General features: G+C 46.0%; 1 protein-coding gene across 4 annotated transcripts; it reads right to left on the bottom strand.

Annotated features, from left to right (window-relative positions):
* Positions 1 to 245: 245 nt before the first annotated feature.
* abcd4 (ATP-binding cassette, sub-family D (ALD), member 4) lies at positions 246 to 15,938 on the bottom strand. 4 transcript variants are annotated; one of them, XM_061242041.1, is made up of 19 exons: positions 15,446 to 15,938; positions 14,891 to 15,009; positions 14,361 to 14,488; positions 13,825 to 13,964; positions 13,072 to 13,188; positions 9,166 to 9,291; positions 8,997 to 9,047; positions 8,219 to 8,313; positions 7,928 to 8,049; positions 6,149 to 6,240; positions 5,215 to 5,304; positions 4,529 to 4,734; positions 3,732 to 3,823; positions 3,613 to 3,649; positions 3,338 to 3,402; positions 3,192 to 3,244; positions 2,727 to 2,803; positions 2,190 to 2,305; positions 246 to 1,960 (listed from the first exon to the last, which is right to left on the bottom strand). In XM_061242041.1, exons 1-19 carry the CDS (start codon positions 15,484 to 15,486, stop codon positions 1,892 to 1,894), a joined length of 1,836 nt encoding a protein of 611 aa, XP_061098025.1. In that variant the 5' UTR covers positions 15,487 to 15,938; the 3' UTR covers positions 246 to 1,891. The 4 variants fall into 4 exon arrangements, 2 of the variants coding, with proteins under 2 accessions (XP_061098025.1, XP_061098026.1); XM_061242042.1 differs by having other exon boundaries at positions 3,338 to 3,387; XR_009708756.1 differs by lacking the exons at positions 246 to 1,960; positions 2,190 to 2,305 and having other exon boundaries at positions 2,759 to 2,803; positions 4,456 to 4,734.
* Positions 15,939 to 16,355: the final 417 nt, after the last annotated feature.

Raw genomic sequence — 16,355 nt, 5'->3', positions numbered from 1 at the left:
AGAGCTGAGGCAACATAATTCAATTCTGAATATATGACTCTGAAAACAGTATTAGAAATCTAATTTCAAATAATAATGAACAGTTTAGTACTGCTGTCTGTTTTGTTTGAAATTTACAGATGTCCATTTTACCTCAAATTCAGTATTGAGCCAGTTGCCTTTTAATGAATATAAGACTCCATATTCCAGTCAGTGTTTCTACAGTAATCATGTGCATTGTCAGTATGAATTCCTCAAGTCTTGCGCAATCTATTACTTTGACTTTATTATGTCTTTGCTTTATATGATACAGTACATTACATTTCTTAGTAAACATCATTCATTAAGCATTGTGCAAATCAGGTTTTTTGGGCTATGTTCTGTCCTGTGGCAAAAAAACAATCTTTTGTGTATGCTCTATAAAATATTATTTCATTCAGTTAGGCGTATTATTTAAGTAATACGTTTCACACTCATTTACGTCAGTGTACAGGAAGGTTAGTGGTCAGGAGGACATTGAATCCATGACAATAATAAATTGTTAAAGCCTGACTCCTTTACACCTCGTCTTCCTCTTTCCTAGGATACTATGTCTGCTGATATAGAGAGTGCAGCAAACCAGCAATCATGAGGTTTAGCTTTGTTTAAAGCGCTGTACTCCAGTCAAAATGGCTGCTTGCAAATACAGCAGCAGTACAGCATGTAAACCTTATGCTGTTCTGCTGTTTTTCCCCCCAATCTGTGCAGGAAGCAGCTGTATCCTTGGTCCCAAAAATACTAAAGTTTACCCGCAGGAATCTCTTGGTTAAACGTCCTTTCTGGCAAAGAAAAGCGCAATCCAAGTTACTAAAAAGAGAGGTCAGCCAAATTATTCCATGTTTGGTTCCAGGTCTGACGCAAAAAAAAAAAGGAAAACGCACACCCTGTTTAGCGAGGTGCAGACCGTGGAATCTTGAAAGCAAAACTTAAAAAGAAAGGTCGTAAACTCTTAAATTCCAATGCAGTTATTTCGTTGCCAACGTGTACCAGCAAAACAGCCTTTGTCAGAGCTTTGAGACTTTTTTAGACTTTGATCTTAGACCTTTTCTATAGACATCGAACCAATGAATCTGCAAGAATAAGATTTTTGTGTTAAAACATTGTTACCAGGTCATTGTAAATCCCTTCCTATCATTGAAAAAGGCTCCTTAAATTCGGGTTTCAAAATATACAGTTGATGCACCGACACTCAATATACAAAAACATCTCTACAATAATTCAAGCTCATTGGTTGAAAATTGGTTCTAATTGCCACAGCGCGTTCACAGAGAAGGGCGAGGGATAAACAATGTTGTGGTTTCAGGGTATTTGTTCTCGCAATTCCTCTCTTGAGCGTTAGGTTAGGGGCGGCCTGTAGCGTAGTGGTTAAGGTAAAGGACTGGGACACGCAAGGTCGGTGGTTCTAATCCCAGTGTAGCCACAATAAGATCCGCACAGCTGTTGGGCCCTTGAGCAAGGCCCTTAACCCTGCATTGCTCTAGCGGAGGATTGTCTCCTGCTTAGTCTAATCAACTGTACGTCGCTCTGGATAAGAGCGTCTGCCAAATGCCAATAATGTAATGTAATGTAGGTTAAGTTTTGTTACAGTTTTGAATTATATCCCTTCAACTGGTAGTGCATTTTCAGAAGGCACATTATATTCCTCTTTCAAAAGTAGTACAGAATCAGCGTTGTTAATAGTTTATAGTTTTCTTTGTTAGATATAGCTATTGAATTGTAAAATAGAAAAATATTCTACAAAAAGGAGATATGAACTGTGATGGATAGAATCCAAATGCCCACAACAACTACAGTTGATAAGTCTCTCTAGGAGGGAGGGATTTGGGCCAGCCTTGCCCTGCCCCCTTCTTGCTCTGCCCCTCCCACCCGTCGGTCACTGCGTTTTGAGTTTGGTCAGCTCCCAGCGGCCTTCTCCACACAGTCTGAGCATTACGTCATGATACTGCGGAGAGAGGAAGGGAGATGGAGAGGGATAAAGAGAGACAGAGAGTGATGAAGCTACAGAGGCAGCAAGCTTTCCCACAGTTCAGAGTTATTTTCATTCAGGCTTCTCGTTTCTGCACGGGCTGAAAACGGTCACGTGTGCGGTTTGGCGTGTGGTTCACTTTCAGTGCAGGTTTGGTGCAGTGTGGTTATGTGCGGTTCAGTTCGGTGCAGTGCGGTTACGGTACCTTTTGCAGGCTGGTCCGGTGCCCCAGGCTGAACAGAGTCATTCCTAGCTGCTTACAGGCTCGGTACAGCTGGCCCTCAGTCTCTTCAGTGAGTGCACTCGTAGCCTCGTCCAGCACTGCCAAACATTACACCCCCATTAGTCCAAAAACCAAAACCCTTTACTACAGTATAGAACACCCCCCAAAACCACATCCACTTTTCTATAATGGTTCCCAAACCTATTTCTGGACATCTACTGAAAACAAAGAACACCTCATTCATCAGCTTGACTGCTAATCCAGGTGAGCCAAAATAGGGTTGAATTGAGAACTAAAGGGTCTCCAGGGGCAGGACAGGGACACCCCAAAAGCACGGTCTATTTACCATATGATGCCCCCAAAACTAAACTACCTTCATGACCGACCACCCTGAAAACCACATTACTGTTTCATGCCATAAGAACACACCCGCTTTTGTGCTGAACCCCCTAAATTCTTTTAGAACTCAACACCCTAAACCCACACAGCCTGTGTTTGAAACGTTGTGGCTGTGCTCACCTGCGTATTTGGGCTGCAGGTAGAAGAGTCGAGCGAAGCTCAGTCTCTGCATCTCCCCAGGCGTCAGCGCATCATACCTGAGGAGAGACGTTCCTCTCTCAATAGTTACACAAGCATGTAATAATAACAATAATAATTTTTTGTTTAGCTGCTGCTTTTATCCAAAGCGACTGAGCGTTGATTAGACTCAGCAGGGGACAATCCCCTCCTGGAGCAAAAAGGGCCCAACAGATCTTATCGTGGCAACTCTGGCTTGAACCACCAACCTTCCAGGTCCCAGTAATGTACCTTAGCCGCTAGGCAACAGGCTGTTGCCCCATGTTGACTGGAAACGGTACAGTGAACTAAACCCAATCTCTCCAAGAACAGCAACATGAGGCTTTAAGCCTCCATCTGCTCTTGTGATTGAGGGGTAATGGCTGCAGTGAATGTGTTCTTTCTCTCGAGAGTGCAGTGCCATCTCACCAGTTCCAGTCCACAGTCTCGTCCAGACCACCTGTCCTCTTCAGCAGACTGGCCTGTAACAGGACCATTCATAGTCAGGGTTGAGGCAAACGTTGGGCATTAAACACGGATAGTGGTGATATCGAAGATATATAGATAGCGCTCACCACTCCAGCTAGGTCCAGGAACTCAATGATCCTCTCATCATCAACGGGCCCTGTGGAGAAATGTCCTACAGATCAAGGACAATTGTGTGTGTGTGTGTGTGTGTGTGCAAGCAATCCGTACAGTTTCAAATTAGTGCAGCAATGCAAATGAGTTTGCAACTCAAAGATTCCAGCTCTGAATTCAAATAAATATTCTCTACGCTTCACCTTGGGACAAAAATGAATGTAATTACAATGCCTAGAACAATCAATCATAAAATCGCCCGCTTACATACCTGATGCAGGGTATATCTCCTTCAAGGGGTAGATGACCTGTTGAATGAGAAAAAGATTCAGTAGTGCAAAGATGCCCACTGCTGCCTTTGCGACTGAAGTGTTTGGTTTGGCGAAGTACCTGCTCTCTCAGGGTTCCGTCTGTCAGGTAGGGCTTCTGAGGCAGGAAGAGGATTCCCCTCGGCCCGAAACAGGAAGTCATCTCCATGTACCCTGTGGAATACCAGACACAACCGTAAGTCTCACAGAGTGCTACAGTGCAATGCCTCTCTATAGCTCTCATTAACTGAAGGCCTTTAGGTGCTTAGTTATTTGAGGGTTTTTTTTGTCATTTCATGTGAGCAATGAGTTATTTCTTGTTAATATTACTGGCATGTATACAGTTTCTGGTGCGGCTATAGTGAGTTCATGTAGTATGTGGTGAATTTAATGGGTGTGTGTAGGTTTGCACTGAATAGTTGCGGCCGGCAAAAGGGAGCTCTGTGATGAATGTCTTATCTCGTTTTTATGAATACTTTCTGCATGATGGGTGTCATTTTTTTGGTTTGTTGGGCATTAGCTCCTGGACGGCATTTTAGTAAAAGAAGGCTATGGAAAACTGTTACATATGCAGTCATTGCTGTCAAGCTGGAAGCTTTGTAAACATTAAAAGAACTGGTAGTGTATTTTCGGCGTGGTAGATGTGTATTTTCACTGTGGTGGATGTGTATTTGGGCAACCAACATAACAAATACAGTATATTTGAATGGTAAAGTCCAGTAGAGCTCGATAAGATGGTTATAGTCTATTATGTAGCTGTATAGAACTTTATCACACAAGTATCTGACAGTTGTAGCATCTGTTACCACAGAATTGCTCGTTTCCCATCTGGTGAGTATCCATTTCCTGTGTGGTAGGGGTCTACGTCCTGTCTCTCACCGCTAGAAGACTCCCACAAGCGGTTGAGCACGCGGAGCAGGGAGGTCTTCCCTGTGCCAGTGTTCCCCACCACCAGCAGGTGAGTCCCCTGAGAGACCTTCAAACTCAGCTCCTTCACCAGAAGCTCGTCCGAGAAGGGGGACTTGTAGGACAGTCTGTCCAGGACGAAAGCTGTGTCACCAGGGCCGGCGTGGACATTAAAGTCACTGTGGGAACAGGTGGGGCAGCGAAGGACAATTTAACATTCTGCCTCAGGAATGTAATCCAGACTTATGTTTCCATTTAGCCGATGGCGTCATCTAGAGAGGCTTACGATATGGTGTATACCAGTGGTCTCCAGCCCTGATCCTAGAGAGCTACAGAGTTTTCATTTTCACTTTAAAGTTAGCACCTAACTGAGACCCAAGTAACCAGGTGAGGTGTGCAATCAACTGCTCCAATTGATTTAAGTAACAACACAATCCAGGAGACAATGTAGCTCTCCATGACCAGGGTTGGAGACCAGTGGTGTATACAACAAGGTTAGCAGCCAGTAAAGATATAGCACAACTGAAACAAAGCACCACTGTAGCCAACAATGCTATAATAAGTATAATCGGCAAAAGTGTTGCATAGAAAGGGAAATATTAATACTAATCTAGAGTGGAAGAACTCAAAAATAATATCAAAATGTCCCCATGTATCACCTGTCAAAATCGTACGAGTCCCCGGAAGCGGGGTCGTAGTCACACTGCTTTCTGATGATGTCATCCATCACCTCCTTCAATTCGCCAATCCTGTCCATGCACACAGGCACATGGCATTAGTCACAGTCAACCAGAGCTGTTTGTGAAAATGGTGATAAGTTAACCCAGGTAACACAAAATGTTGTCACAACGTCAATGGAATGTTTTGTTATATAAGCAACATTTTGAGAATGTTTTATGTTTGCTGGAAATTGTAGGTCCTGCTCACACATACAAACATGCTCTCTCGAGCTCTTGTCACCACCCGACTCATAAGCCCATGGCAAAAGCAGGGAGTCCACACAGGGAAATAACACATTAAAAAGAGATTTAATTAATTACACTAAATTCACAGAATGACAAGACAAATGCGGCACGTGAAATCAGTATCATCAGTAGTGTAGTTGAGGGGATGTGTGAAAAGTATGGTGAAGCAGTGGGCAAACACAGAAAAAAGGGTATCTTCGGAGAACAAGAACCCCCTGGAGACAGGCCCTTCTTAAATTCTGGAAGCATTGGCCACAAGTGCTCCCAACTACTGCTCTACCCACCAGGCAGCAGTGAGACACCTACTAACAGCAGCACAGACAGACAGAGCAGGGGCCATAACACTATTTTTTTTTTTTTTTTTTGATATTTTTTAGGCCTTTTTTTTTTACCTTTATTGGACAGTATATAGTATAGAGAGACAGGAAGAATGGGAGCGAGAGAGAGGGGAAGACATGTGACAAATGTTGGACGGTCGGATTCGAACCGCCGACGTCGCGGCTCGCAATGAGCATGCGGTCAGTGCTCTACAGGCTGCGCCACCGAGACACCCGGGGCCATAACACTTTAACACTAACTAATGAACTAAAACAGACACACACACAACTGTAAGATTGGGAGCCATTACCTGTGCGTGTATCCAGCCACGTCAGACACTGTGGTGGACAAGTCAATTAACTGGCTGAAGCAGTTTATCAGGTAGATGCACACAAAGGCATTCTGAAAGGAGAGGAAGGGACAGTTTTGTTTTGTTCAAATGTAAATCTTCACACATCTCTGTTGTATCCATCTACTATTACACATTGGCAGCCAGCAGAGGATGGGTTCCCCCCTCTATAGCCCATTAGGGAGTTTTTTTAACCCCACTTGCTTGGGGGTTCAGGTTTGGTGTTTGCCTTTCTGATACTCTGTAAATGGTCTTTGTGACAGTCAGCTATGAAAATAAAACTGAATTGAACTGAATCCGAAGGGCAGCAGAGAAATGGGTCTCACACCACCTGCTGTGTATCTACTGCGTATTCCAGGAGCAAGAGATTAACATGGGCACTGCTTCCACCTAGTGGATGTGTGAGATAATGCCATCTTTTTAACCTGCTTTGGCTACATTTTCTACTATACTGCTTTTAATAATAATAGTAATGTATATAATTGTGTGTATATAATAATAAATATATACACACAAAACTAAGCTCAACAGCAACAGTCAATCCCAACTGAAAAACACAATAGATTCTGACCACACAGAAATATTGAAATCTTGTCTTCTAAAGTGTAAAGGTAAATCTGTGAATAGCTTCAAACTCCACTGAATGGTGTTATTATGGTAGGTATTAAGCATCAGAAAAATTTGAGAAATCAAATGCATTGCATTATCAACTTAATAGCAGTGTAAATATTTCCCTCTATTCCTATGTTTTTTTGCAAATGTATTAAAATTCAAAAACTGAAATCTCTCATTGGGTGAGGTGCCTCCTGTTTGCTTTAATTATCATTGAGATGTGAGCAAAACGGAAGCCACTGCTAAAAACTGAACTCTTTTGGCAGAACTCCAGGCACTGTGTCTGGCAATCCCAGGCACAGCTAATCACCTGGCTAATACTATCAGTGAAGCATGGTGGTGGCAGCAATTGAGGCAGCATCTCACTGGTCTGAATTAAGGGAAGGATGAATGCAGCCAAATACAGAGAGGTCACTGAAGAAAACCTGCTCCGGAGTGCACCTGACCTCAGACTGGGGCGACATTTTGACAATGACAGCATGACAATGACCCGAAACACACAGCTGATACAATGCTGGAGTGGCTTTGGGACTTGTTCACAGATGGCAGTTCACAGACGCTTCCCATCCAATCTGACAGAGCTTGATAGGATCAGCCAGGAAGAATGGGATTAACTGCCCAAATCCAGGTGTGCGAAGCTTGCAGTGACTTATCCAATAAGACTCAAAGCTGTAATTACTGCCTCAAGGGGCTTCTACAAAGTGCTGAACTAAAGGTCTGACACTTATATTAATTCGATTTCAGTTTTGGATTTTTAATAAATTCATGTAAATTGATACAATAGAATAAAGTGTGAAAAACGTGAAGGGGTCTGAATACTTTCTGAAGCACTGTATTTGGTGGAGGTGTAGTGGATACATCCGTCTCTGTGATCATTTTGAAAGAACCATACATTTTCCAGCCCCTTTACAGTCACTTTAAATAATCAAAACAAGGACACTAAACCAGCAGTCACAAGATGGGGGTGGATTCCTTCAATATTCAGTGAAAGTCATATTTTGGGGGAAGTTCTCCCTGTCCCCTGTGTGATGTTTCCTTGGAGTACATCCCAGGTTATTACAAGTGCATATGTCAAAGGTCAAAGGCCAAAGGTGCGTCTCTGTGGATGAGTGAAATGTGACCGCTCACCTTGCTGATGAGGCCGCTGAGCTCTCCTGGGGACAGTCCGTCGTATACCCCCATAAATATGGGGATGGCGATTACCATGTAGCTCAGGAAACCTCCCAGGTAGTCAAAGGTGTTCACCCCAACTGTGTGGAGGGAGGGAAGAAAAGGGGAGAAGAGGGGGAAAGAGGGGAGAGTAAGATAAGGAGAGGAGCAGAGGAGAATTAATCTGCATTACGCTGTGAGTGTAGGTGGGACTTTTATTGTGAAATGTGCAGCGCGCTCCATTAGTTCCAAGCAGGAAGGGGCTCTTACTGTAAAGCCAGAACTCCTTATTCATAAGATGTCTCTGTGTTTGCAGCAGGGCCTGTAGCCTGCGATCCGTCCTCATGTATTCCACCTTACCCGCCCTGCACACACGCGCGCGCGCACGCACGCACACACACACACACACACACACACACACACACAAAAAAGAACACAGCAAGGTTCATAACAGTAGATCAGCCAGACTCTGAAGCGCCCTCTTGTGACACTGCATAGGTAATACATTTTCTATGTTATTTATCCAAAATAAAAGCATTTATAAGGACAATGGACAACTGTGCAATGTGTGTGACATGGTACAATGCCATGTGGTGGGTGTAGTGCAATGTTTGGTAATGATTACAGTGTAAATACACTCAGAGAGCAATCTATATGGTAGACCTGCAAACCACCTTATTAATGCAAATATTTAATCAGTCAATCATGTGGCAGCAACTAAATGCATAAAAGCATGCAGACTGGTTAAACTGTCATTCAGACTAAATGTCAGATTGGGGAAGAAATGTGATCTAAGTGACTTTGACTGTGGAATTATTTTTGGGTAGCTTGATTATCTCAGACACTGCTGATCTCCTGTGATTTTGACACACAACAGTCTCCAGAGTTTGCAAAAGAGCATCTCTGAACACACAACCCATCAAGCCTCTACGTGGATAGGCTACAGCAACAGGTGTAAAAAATAAGTCTAATAAATACCTAATAAAGTGTTCACTGAGTGGACATGCCATGTTTTGTGCAGTGTTGGCAGACATTGAGACTGGCTGACCTGTAGAAGGCAGCGGACTCCGCATTGACTCGGATCTGCATGTGTTTGAACCTGCCAGAGAAGCACACTTAAGACCAGATGCATAATCACATGACTGAACACACAATAACACACAACACACTAACACACAAACTTCCTGGTCCTACAGATGGTGGCCGCTCAGGTTTACCTGAAATCCCCCTCCAGCTTCTCTTGCAGGAATAAAGTGGAGACTATGGGTCCCATGAGCGATTTGTTGGCGATGGTTCCTAAGACGAAGTAGCCAAATATGCTGACAGGACCCATCCAACCAGTGCTGTGGAGCAGAGGGTGGAGTCAGTGGGCAAATGGCTCCATTCCTCTAAGAACTGCTCAGCCTTCAGAATTTTCCACCGCAGTCTGACAACTAACCTTGTCACACTGTACCCTAACTCTGTGGGAGTCCGCTAATCTATTGTCACTTGTTTTGTTTATTTGGCTCAATATTTAGCACCTTTTGAATTTTGTACTTTAAAGGTACAATAGGAATAGGTAATTTCTGACTTCCAAATTGCAGCAACAAGCACCCTCAAACCACAACACTGTTTAACCCTCCCCTTCTCTGTGACATTGGAACCATCCATCCATCCATCATCACCCGCTTATCCGGAGTCGGATCGCGGGGGCAGTAGGCAAAGCCGGGTATTCCAGGCGTCCCTCTCCCCAGCAACGCATTCTAGCTCCTCCTGGGGGATCCCGAGGCGTTCCCTGGCCAGGAGAGATATATAATCTCTCCAGCGGGCTCTGGGTCTCCCTCGGGGTCTCTGCCCAGTTGGACGAGCCCGGAAAACCTCCAAAGGGAGGCGCCCGGGAGGCATCCTGATCAGATGCCCGAACCACCTCAATTGGCTCCTTTCGACGCGAAGGAGCAGCGGCTCTACTCCGAGCTCCCTCCGGATGTCCGAGCTCCTCACCCTATCTCTAAGGCTGAGCCCGGCCACCCTACGGAGGAAGCTCATTTCGGCCGCTTGTATACGCGATCTCGTTCTTTCGGTCACTACCCAAAGCTTGTGACCATAGGTGAGGGTTGGGACGTAGATCGACCAGTAAATCGAGAGCTTCGCCTTCCGGCTCAGCTCCTTCTTCACCACAACGGTCCGGTGCAACGCCCGCATTACTGCTGACGCTGCACCGATCCGCCTGTCGATCTCACGCTCCCTTCTACCCTCACTCGTGAACAAGACCCCGAGATACTTGAACTCCTTCACTTGAGGCAAAGACTCGTTCCCAACCCGGAGGGAGCAATCCACCGTTTTCCGGCAGAGAACCATGGCCTCGGACTTGGAGGTGCTGACTCTCATCCCGGCCGCTTCACACTCGGCTGCAAACCGCTCCAGTGCGTGCTGAAGGTCACGGTCCGATGAAGCCAGCAGAACTACATCATCCGCAAAAAGCAGAGATGCGATTCTGAGGTCACCAAACCGGACACTCTCCTCACCTCGGCTGCGCCTTGAGATCCTGTCCATGAATACCACAAACAGGACCGGTGACAAGGGGCAACCTTGGCGGAGTCCAACACCCACCGGAAACGTGCTTGACTTTGTGCCGAGAATGCGGACACAGCTCTCACTTTGGTTATACAGGGACCTGATGGCTCGTAACAACGGCCCCGGTACCCCATACTCCCGCAGTACACCCCACAGGGTTCCCCGGGGGACACGGTCGAAAGCCTTCTCCAAGTCCACAAAGCACATGTGGACTGGATGGGCAAACTCCCATGACCCCGCCAGCAACCCTGCCAAGGTAAAGAGCTGGTCCACTGTTCCACGGCCAGGACGGAAGCCACATTGCTCCTCCTGAATCCGAGGTTCGACCGTCGGTCGGAGCCTCCTTTCCAGTACCCTAGAGTAAGCTTTCCCAGGGAGGCTGAGGAGTGTGATACCCCGGTAATTGGAGCACACCCTCCGGTCCCCCTTCTTGAAAATGGGGACCACCACCCCAGTCTGCCACTCTACAGGTACTGTCCCCGATCTCCACGCGACACTGAAGAGGCGTGTCAGCCAAGACAGCCCAACAATGTCCAGAGCCTTCAGCATCTCAGGGCGAATCTCATCTACACCCGGCGACTTGCCACTGAGGAGCTTTTTGACTACCTCAGCAACTTCCGCCAGGGATATAGGTGCAGATTCCCCCGAGTCTTCAGGCTCTGCCTCTTCCACAGAGGACGTGTTGTTCGGGTTCAGGAGCTCCTCAAAGTGCTCTTTCCACCGCCCGACAATATCCCCAGTCCGGGTCAGCAGTTCTCCTCCCCTGCTGAAAACAGCCTGAGACAAGCCCTGCTTTCCCTTTCTGAGTCGTCGGATGGTTTGCCAGAACTTCCTCGAGGCCAACCGAAAGTCCTTCTCCATAGCCTCCCCGAACTCCTCCCATACCCGGGTTTTTGCTTCAGCGACTGCCGAAGCTGCAGCCCTTCTGGCCACCCGGTACCTGTCTGCTGCTTCAGGGGACCCCCGGGCCAGCCAAGCCCGAAAGGCCTCCTTCTTCAGCTTGACGGCCTCCCTCACCGCTGGTGTCCACCAGTGGGTTCTTGGGTTGCCGCCCCGACAGGCCCCGATGACCTTCTGGCCACAGCTCCTGCTTGCCGCCTCTGCAATGGAGGCTTTGAACATGGCCCACTCGGACTCCATGTCCCCAGCTTCCCCCGGGATGCGTGAGAAGTTCTTCCGGAGGTGGGAGTTGAAGACCTTGCGAACAGGGGCCTCCGCCAGACGTTCCCAGTTCACCCTCACTACACGTTTGGGTTTACCGGGTCTGTCCGGCAGCCTCCCCGGCCACTTGATCCAACTCACCACCAGGTGGTGATCAGTTGACAGCTCTGCTCCTCTCTTCACCCGAGTGTCCAAGACATACGGCCGCAGGTCTGATGATACGACCACAAAGTCGATCATCGATCTTTGGCCTACGGTGCTCTGGTACCAAGTACACTTATGAGCTACCCTATGCTCGAACATGGTGTTTGTTATCGACAATCCATGACCAGCACAGAAGTCCAATAACAAAACACCGCTTGGGTTCAGATCAGGCAGGCCGTTCCTCCCAATCACCCCCCTCCAAGTTTCTCCGTCATTGCCCACGTGAGCGTTGAAGTCGCCCAGCAGAACTATGGAGTCTCCAGGTGGCACCCTTTCCAGGATGCCACCCAGTGACTCCAAGAAGGCCGGATACTCTGAACTGCCATTTGGTGCATACGCACAAATGACAGTCAGAGCCTTCCCCCCAGCGACACGTAGTCGCAGAGAGGCGACCCTCTCGTTCCCCGGGTGGAACTCCAACACAGTGGCGCTCAGCCGGTGGCTTGTGAGTATCCCCACACCCACCCGGCACCTCTCACCTTGAGCAACTCCAGAAAAGAACAGAGTCCAGCCCCTCTCCAGGAGTTTGGTTCCGGAACCAGTACTGTGCGTGGAGGTGAGCCCAACTATATCTAGTTGGTACCGCTCCGCCTCCCGCACTAGCTCCGGTTCCTTCCCCACCAGAGAGGTGACGTTCCACGTCCCCAGAACCAGTCTGCGACACCGAGGATCAGCACGCCCGGATCCCCGCCTTTGCCTACTGCCCGTTGGGCAAAGCACCCGACTCCGATGCCGACCCCTGCAGGTGGTGAGCCCACAGGGCGGGACATTGGAACCCCCTGTTTGAAACACTCTGTTTTGGTGCAGAGTGTCGGTCCGTCAACTGTATATTTTGAAACCCGAATTTACGGACTATAAACACAGGCAGAGGGCGAGTCAACATGTCAGTGAGCCTTTTTCAATGATAGGAAGGGATTTACAATGGTCTTGGAACAATGTTTTAACACAAAAATCTGTACCTTTAATCCAGGACTGTTGAATTTGTATTTGTGTTGGTACTGTAGTTCCTGACCTCATTACTTACTGATGAGGCCTCTCTACCATGTGTACTAGACCTATGTTCAAGGCTGTACAACCAATCCTAAGTGAATTGTACCTTTTTTGTATGACGCTTTGGATAAAAGCGTGTGCTAAGTCAAATGTAAAGTAAATAGGAGGGGACGCGGTGGACCAGCACCCTCTCCTTGAGCTCCGCACCCACTGACCTGTGGAAACACTGGTAGGTGTAGTATCCCAGAGTGAAGGGCGACACGATCAGCCTGCTAGCCATGGTGCTCAGCTGCTTGCAGAGCCGCTCTGTGTCCTGACTGATCCGCTGGTCCCTGAGACGCACACAGAGAAACACACACATACACACACACACACACACAGAGAAACACACACACACACACACACACACACACACACACACACACACACACACACACACACACACATACATACACACACAGACCCACATACACACAGAGAAACACACACACACACACACACACACACACACACACATACACACAGAGAAACACACACACACACAGAAACACACACACATACACACAGAGAAACACACACACACACACACACACACATTTCATTACATTAAACCTATAGGCCAGCGGAGGATGGGCATGTCCCTATAACCGGGTTCCTCTCGAGATTTCTCTTCACTGTTTGAGGGTTTTTCTCCCCAAAGGGAGTCGTTTACCTCATATGCTATTCGGGGCTTAGGGCCAGAATATGTTTAATTCTCATCTTCTGTGTTACTCTGTAAAGCGTCTTTGTGACAGTCTTCTGCGAAAAGCGCTATACAAAAATACATTGAATTGAACTGAACTGAATACACACATAGTACAATGCTGTCCTTCCAACAGCAACAAATCTGTGTGTACACGTGTGAGTGACATTATGTTGGTATGTGCAGGTGACAGTAATGTGTATATTTCTTCCTGAGACAGACATACGGGTTGTCGATGTCCTCGCGAAGCACGTTGAGGGTGTAGTACACCCTGCTCTGGAAGTACGACCGGTGCAGGCTCTCTGTCAGACTCTGCCTCCAGTTCACATACATCAGACTGCAGACGTACTGGTCCAGGCTCTTCAGCTGGGAACAATGAGCACGCTCAGTCAGAAACCCTCCCTTTGTGGTGTATTTGTTTATGCTCTGCATTGTAGCAGTTGGCTATATACACCAGTGAAGGGCATGGAACATGGTTATGGAATTTCAGGCAGTTCTAATCTGACACATCAGGTGTTAAGATTACAATCAACATGACACGACACAAAACTTAAGACAGTGGAGAATGAGGAAATATGTTTTTGGATTATTAGAGTTGAGAAGCTGCACCACCTCAAGAGAAAAAGGACTGATTTTAGCGACCAAATTACGGAGGCTGATGCAACAGGAAGAGACAGTGATATCCTTATCTATATGACGCCTCATCAAATAAGAAAAATTGCTTTTTCTCCGTTCACAGACAACCTCTAAAGGTGAACTTACTGTGGAGTTGAGCAGTATCAAGAGGAACGCTAACTTGACAAGGTTCTTGAAACCATCAAAATCCTTGTCTGCTAGGACTTCATAGAACTGGCTTGGGAGAACACCCACTTGGTAAATGATCAGCTGCTCTGCAAGACACAATTGTGGGATTCTGAGATTAAATATTCCAAATATATTCTCCAAACATTCACACAAATTTGAATTGGTCTACAGTATGTAAACCTATGTACACTAGAGATCGCCTATTCACTCCATTAGTAGGCTACTGCTACACACTCACTGGACAATAACAAAATGCTGTTCAAGTACATTTGTGCAATAGATGTGTCATGCCACTTCATGGCACACAGTCATCAGGACAAGTCCAAACTGGCTGCACAACGTATCTATTTTAGCATTCATATACTACATATGCAGTCATATATTTTAAATTCAACAGTAGCCTATGTAGATAGGCTAAGTATAAACATATCAAAATAGAGCCTTGAGTCAGTATGACAACTTTTCATAGTTATTCTGGAGTATAATACCAAAGAGGGCGACAAAGAGCAGAGTCCCGAACATCAGCACACTCTCACTGGACCAGGACGGGAACAGAATCCTCTGAATACTGCAGAATCTCTGAACAAACTTTAGGTCCAATTTCGGTCTGAAAGGAAAGAGAAACAAAGTAGCGTACGTTTCACCATTAACGAGTATCAGTATCACTGTAACATTAAACAGTCTGGCAGTTTGTGACGAATAGATTTGTTCGTTGTGACTTCACTTTGACTGAATCTATATAATTCTACTCAAAGAACCTGACTAGCTAGTCTATCTCACTACAAATACTTGCTTTCTCACTTCAAGCTGGCTAATCGAATCACTACCTCAGGCAAACTGCGGTTGAATGACGTACCATAAAGTACATTTCCACAGTCATTTGCCAGAACCAGGACAACTGAAACATAATTGGTCACCATGCATCTATCTTCCTGTCAAAATATGCTTTTTATTTGCAAATATCGTAACATTATAAATGTATGTTCTAAGAAGCTAGAAAACGTTTAGCGACTACTGAAACGAAGTTCTCTGATTAAACAAACCTTTTGACTTTTCTGGCATTTTTTCTTCCATCCTGGGGCATTTTGAAACGTGGTAGCTGGCTATAGAGTTATGGAGATTGCGATATTTAGTTTCGGAATGCCTACCCTGCCATAGAGCGCGCAACAAAAGACCGCAACTGAACTTTTGAAACAGTTATTTTACGCTAATTCGCTGCTGACTGTCGCTGAACATGCCGTGCTGTGCATGTGCTGACAATGTAGAGGACGGCAGTAGGAACACAGATCAGTGTGATATCTGAAGACTCATCATGTGATGGGAAGGCAATAACATTTCAGCAAGCCAACTTGCGAAATGATCGCGATGTTCGCTAGCTAGCTACACAGCTAATCACTTTTAAACCTATTTGGTCGTATATGGCAGTCTTATAATCCGGTGATGGGAGCTAATGTTACATTATCTTTAACTACAATTGTTCTACATACTACCTAGTTGTTAGACAAGCGTCTACAGCAGAGCAGTGTTTATTTTCATTTTACATTTGAGTCAAGGAGTCTCTCACTCTGAAAACAAAGAGAATCTAACCAAAGAAAACTGAGTGTACGAGCTACGCTGCCCCTTGGCGGAGAACATGTATTATTACAGACTACTGTCACAAAGTAAGCAGTTCCACGGATTTCCCCTAAATTCGGAATCGGATATGTTTTTTTAATGGTCGTTAGAGAAGCATGAGAGCGGACTGACCGCATATTTTAGTGATTTATTTTAATGACCAACATAATACATTTGGTCACTGTTATGTCTCAATCCACCGTGGCACAAAAGGCTTTTAGATTTTCCATATCAATATAAAATTAATTAGACGATGTAAAGCCTTCAGTATATAATAACACAGAAAGACCACTCAGCTTGTCATTGTATCATTTTCAGAGTAGCCTATGTATTTCTGGA

The sequence above is a fragment of the Conger conger genome, chromosome 5 (genome assembly GCF_963514075.1).
Source record: "Conger conger chromosome 5, fConCon1.1, whole genome shotgun sequence".
NCBI lineage: Eukaryota > Metazoa > Chordata > Actinopteri > Anguilliformes > Congridae > Conger > Conger conger.
This window is presented reverse-complemented; position numbering and strand designations above follow the sequence as displayed.

Excerpts from the sequence above, each read along its gene's own strand:
- abcd4 (XM_061242041.1), bottom strand. The coding sequence starts at position 15,486 with ATGCCCCAGGATGGAAGAAAAAATGCCAGAAAAGTCAAAAG. Across the intron at positions 14,489-14,890 it reads GCTCTTTGTCGCCCTCTTTG|AGCAGCTGATCATTTACCAA; the intron begins GTATTATACTCC and ends TGTGTCTTGCAG. Across the intron at positions 8,314-8,996 it reads GAGTCCGCTGCCTTCTACAG|GGCGGGTAAGGTGGAATACA; the intron begins GTCAGCCAGTCT and ends GCGTGTGTGCAG.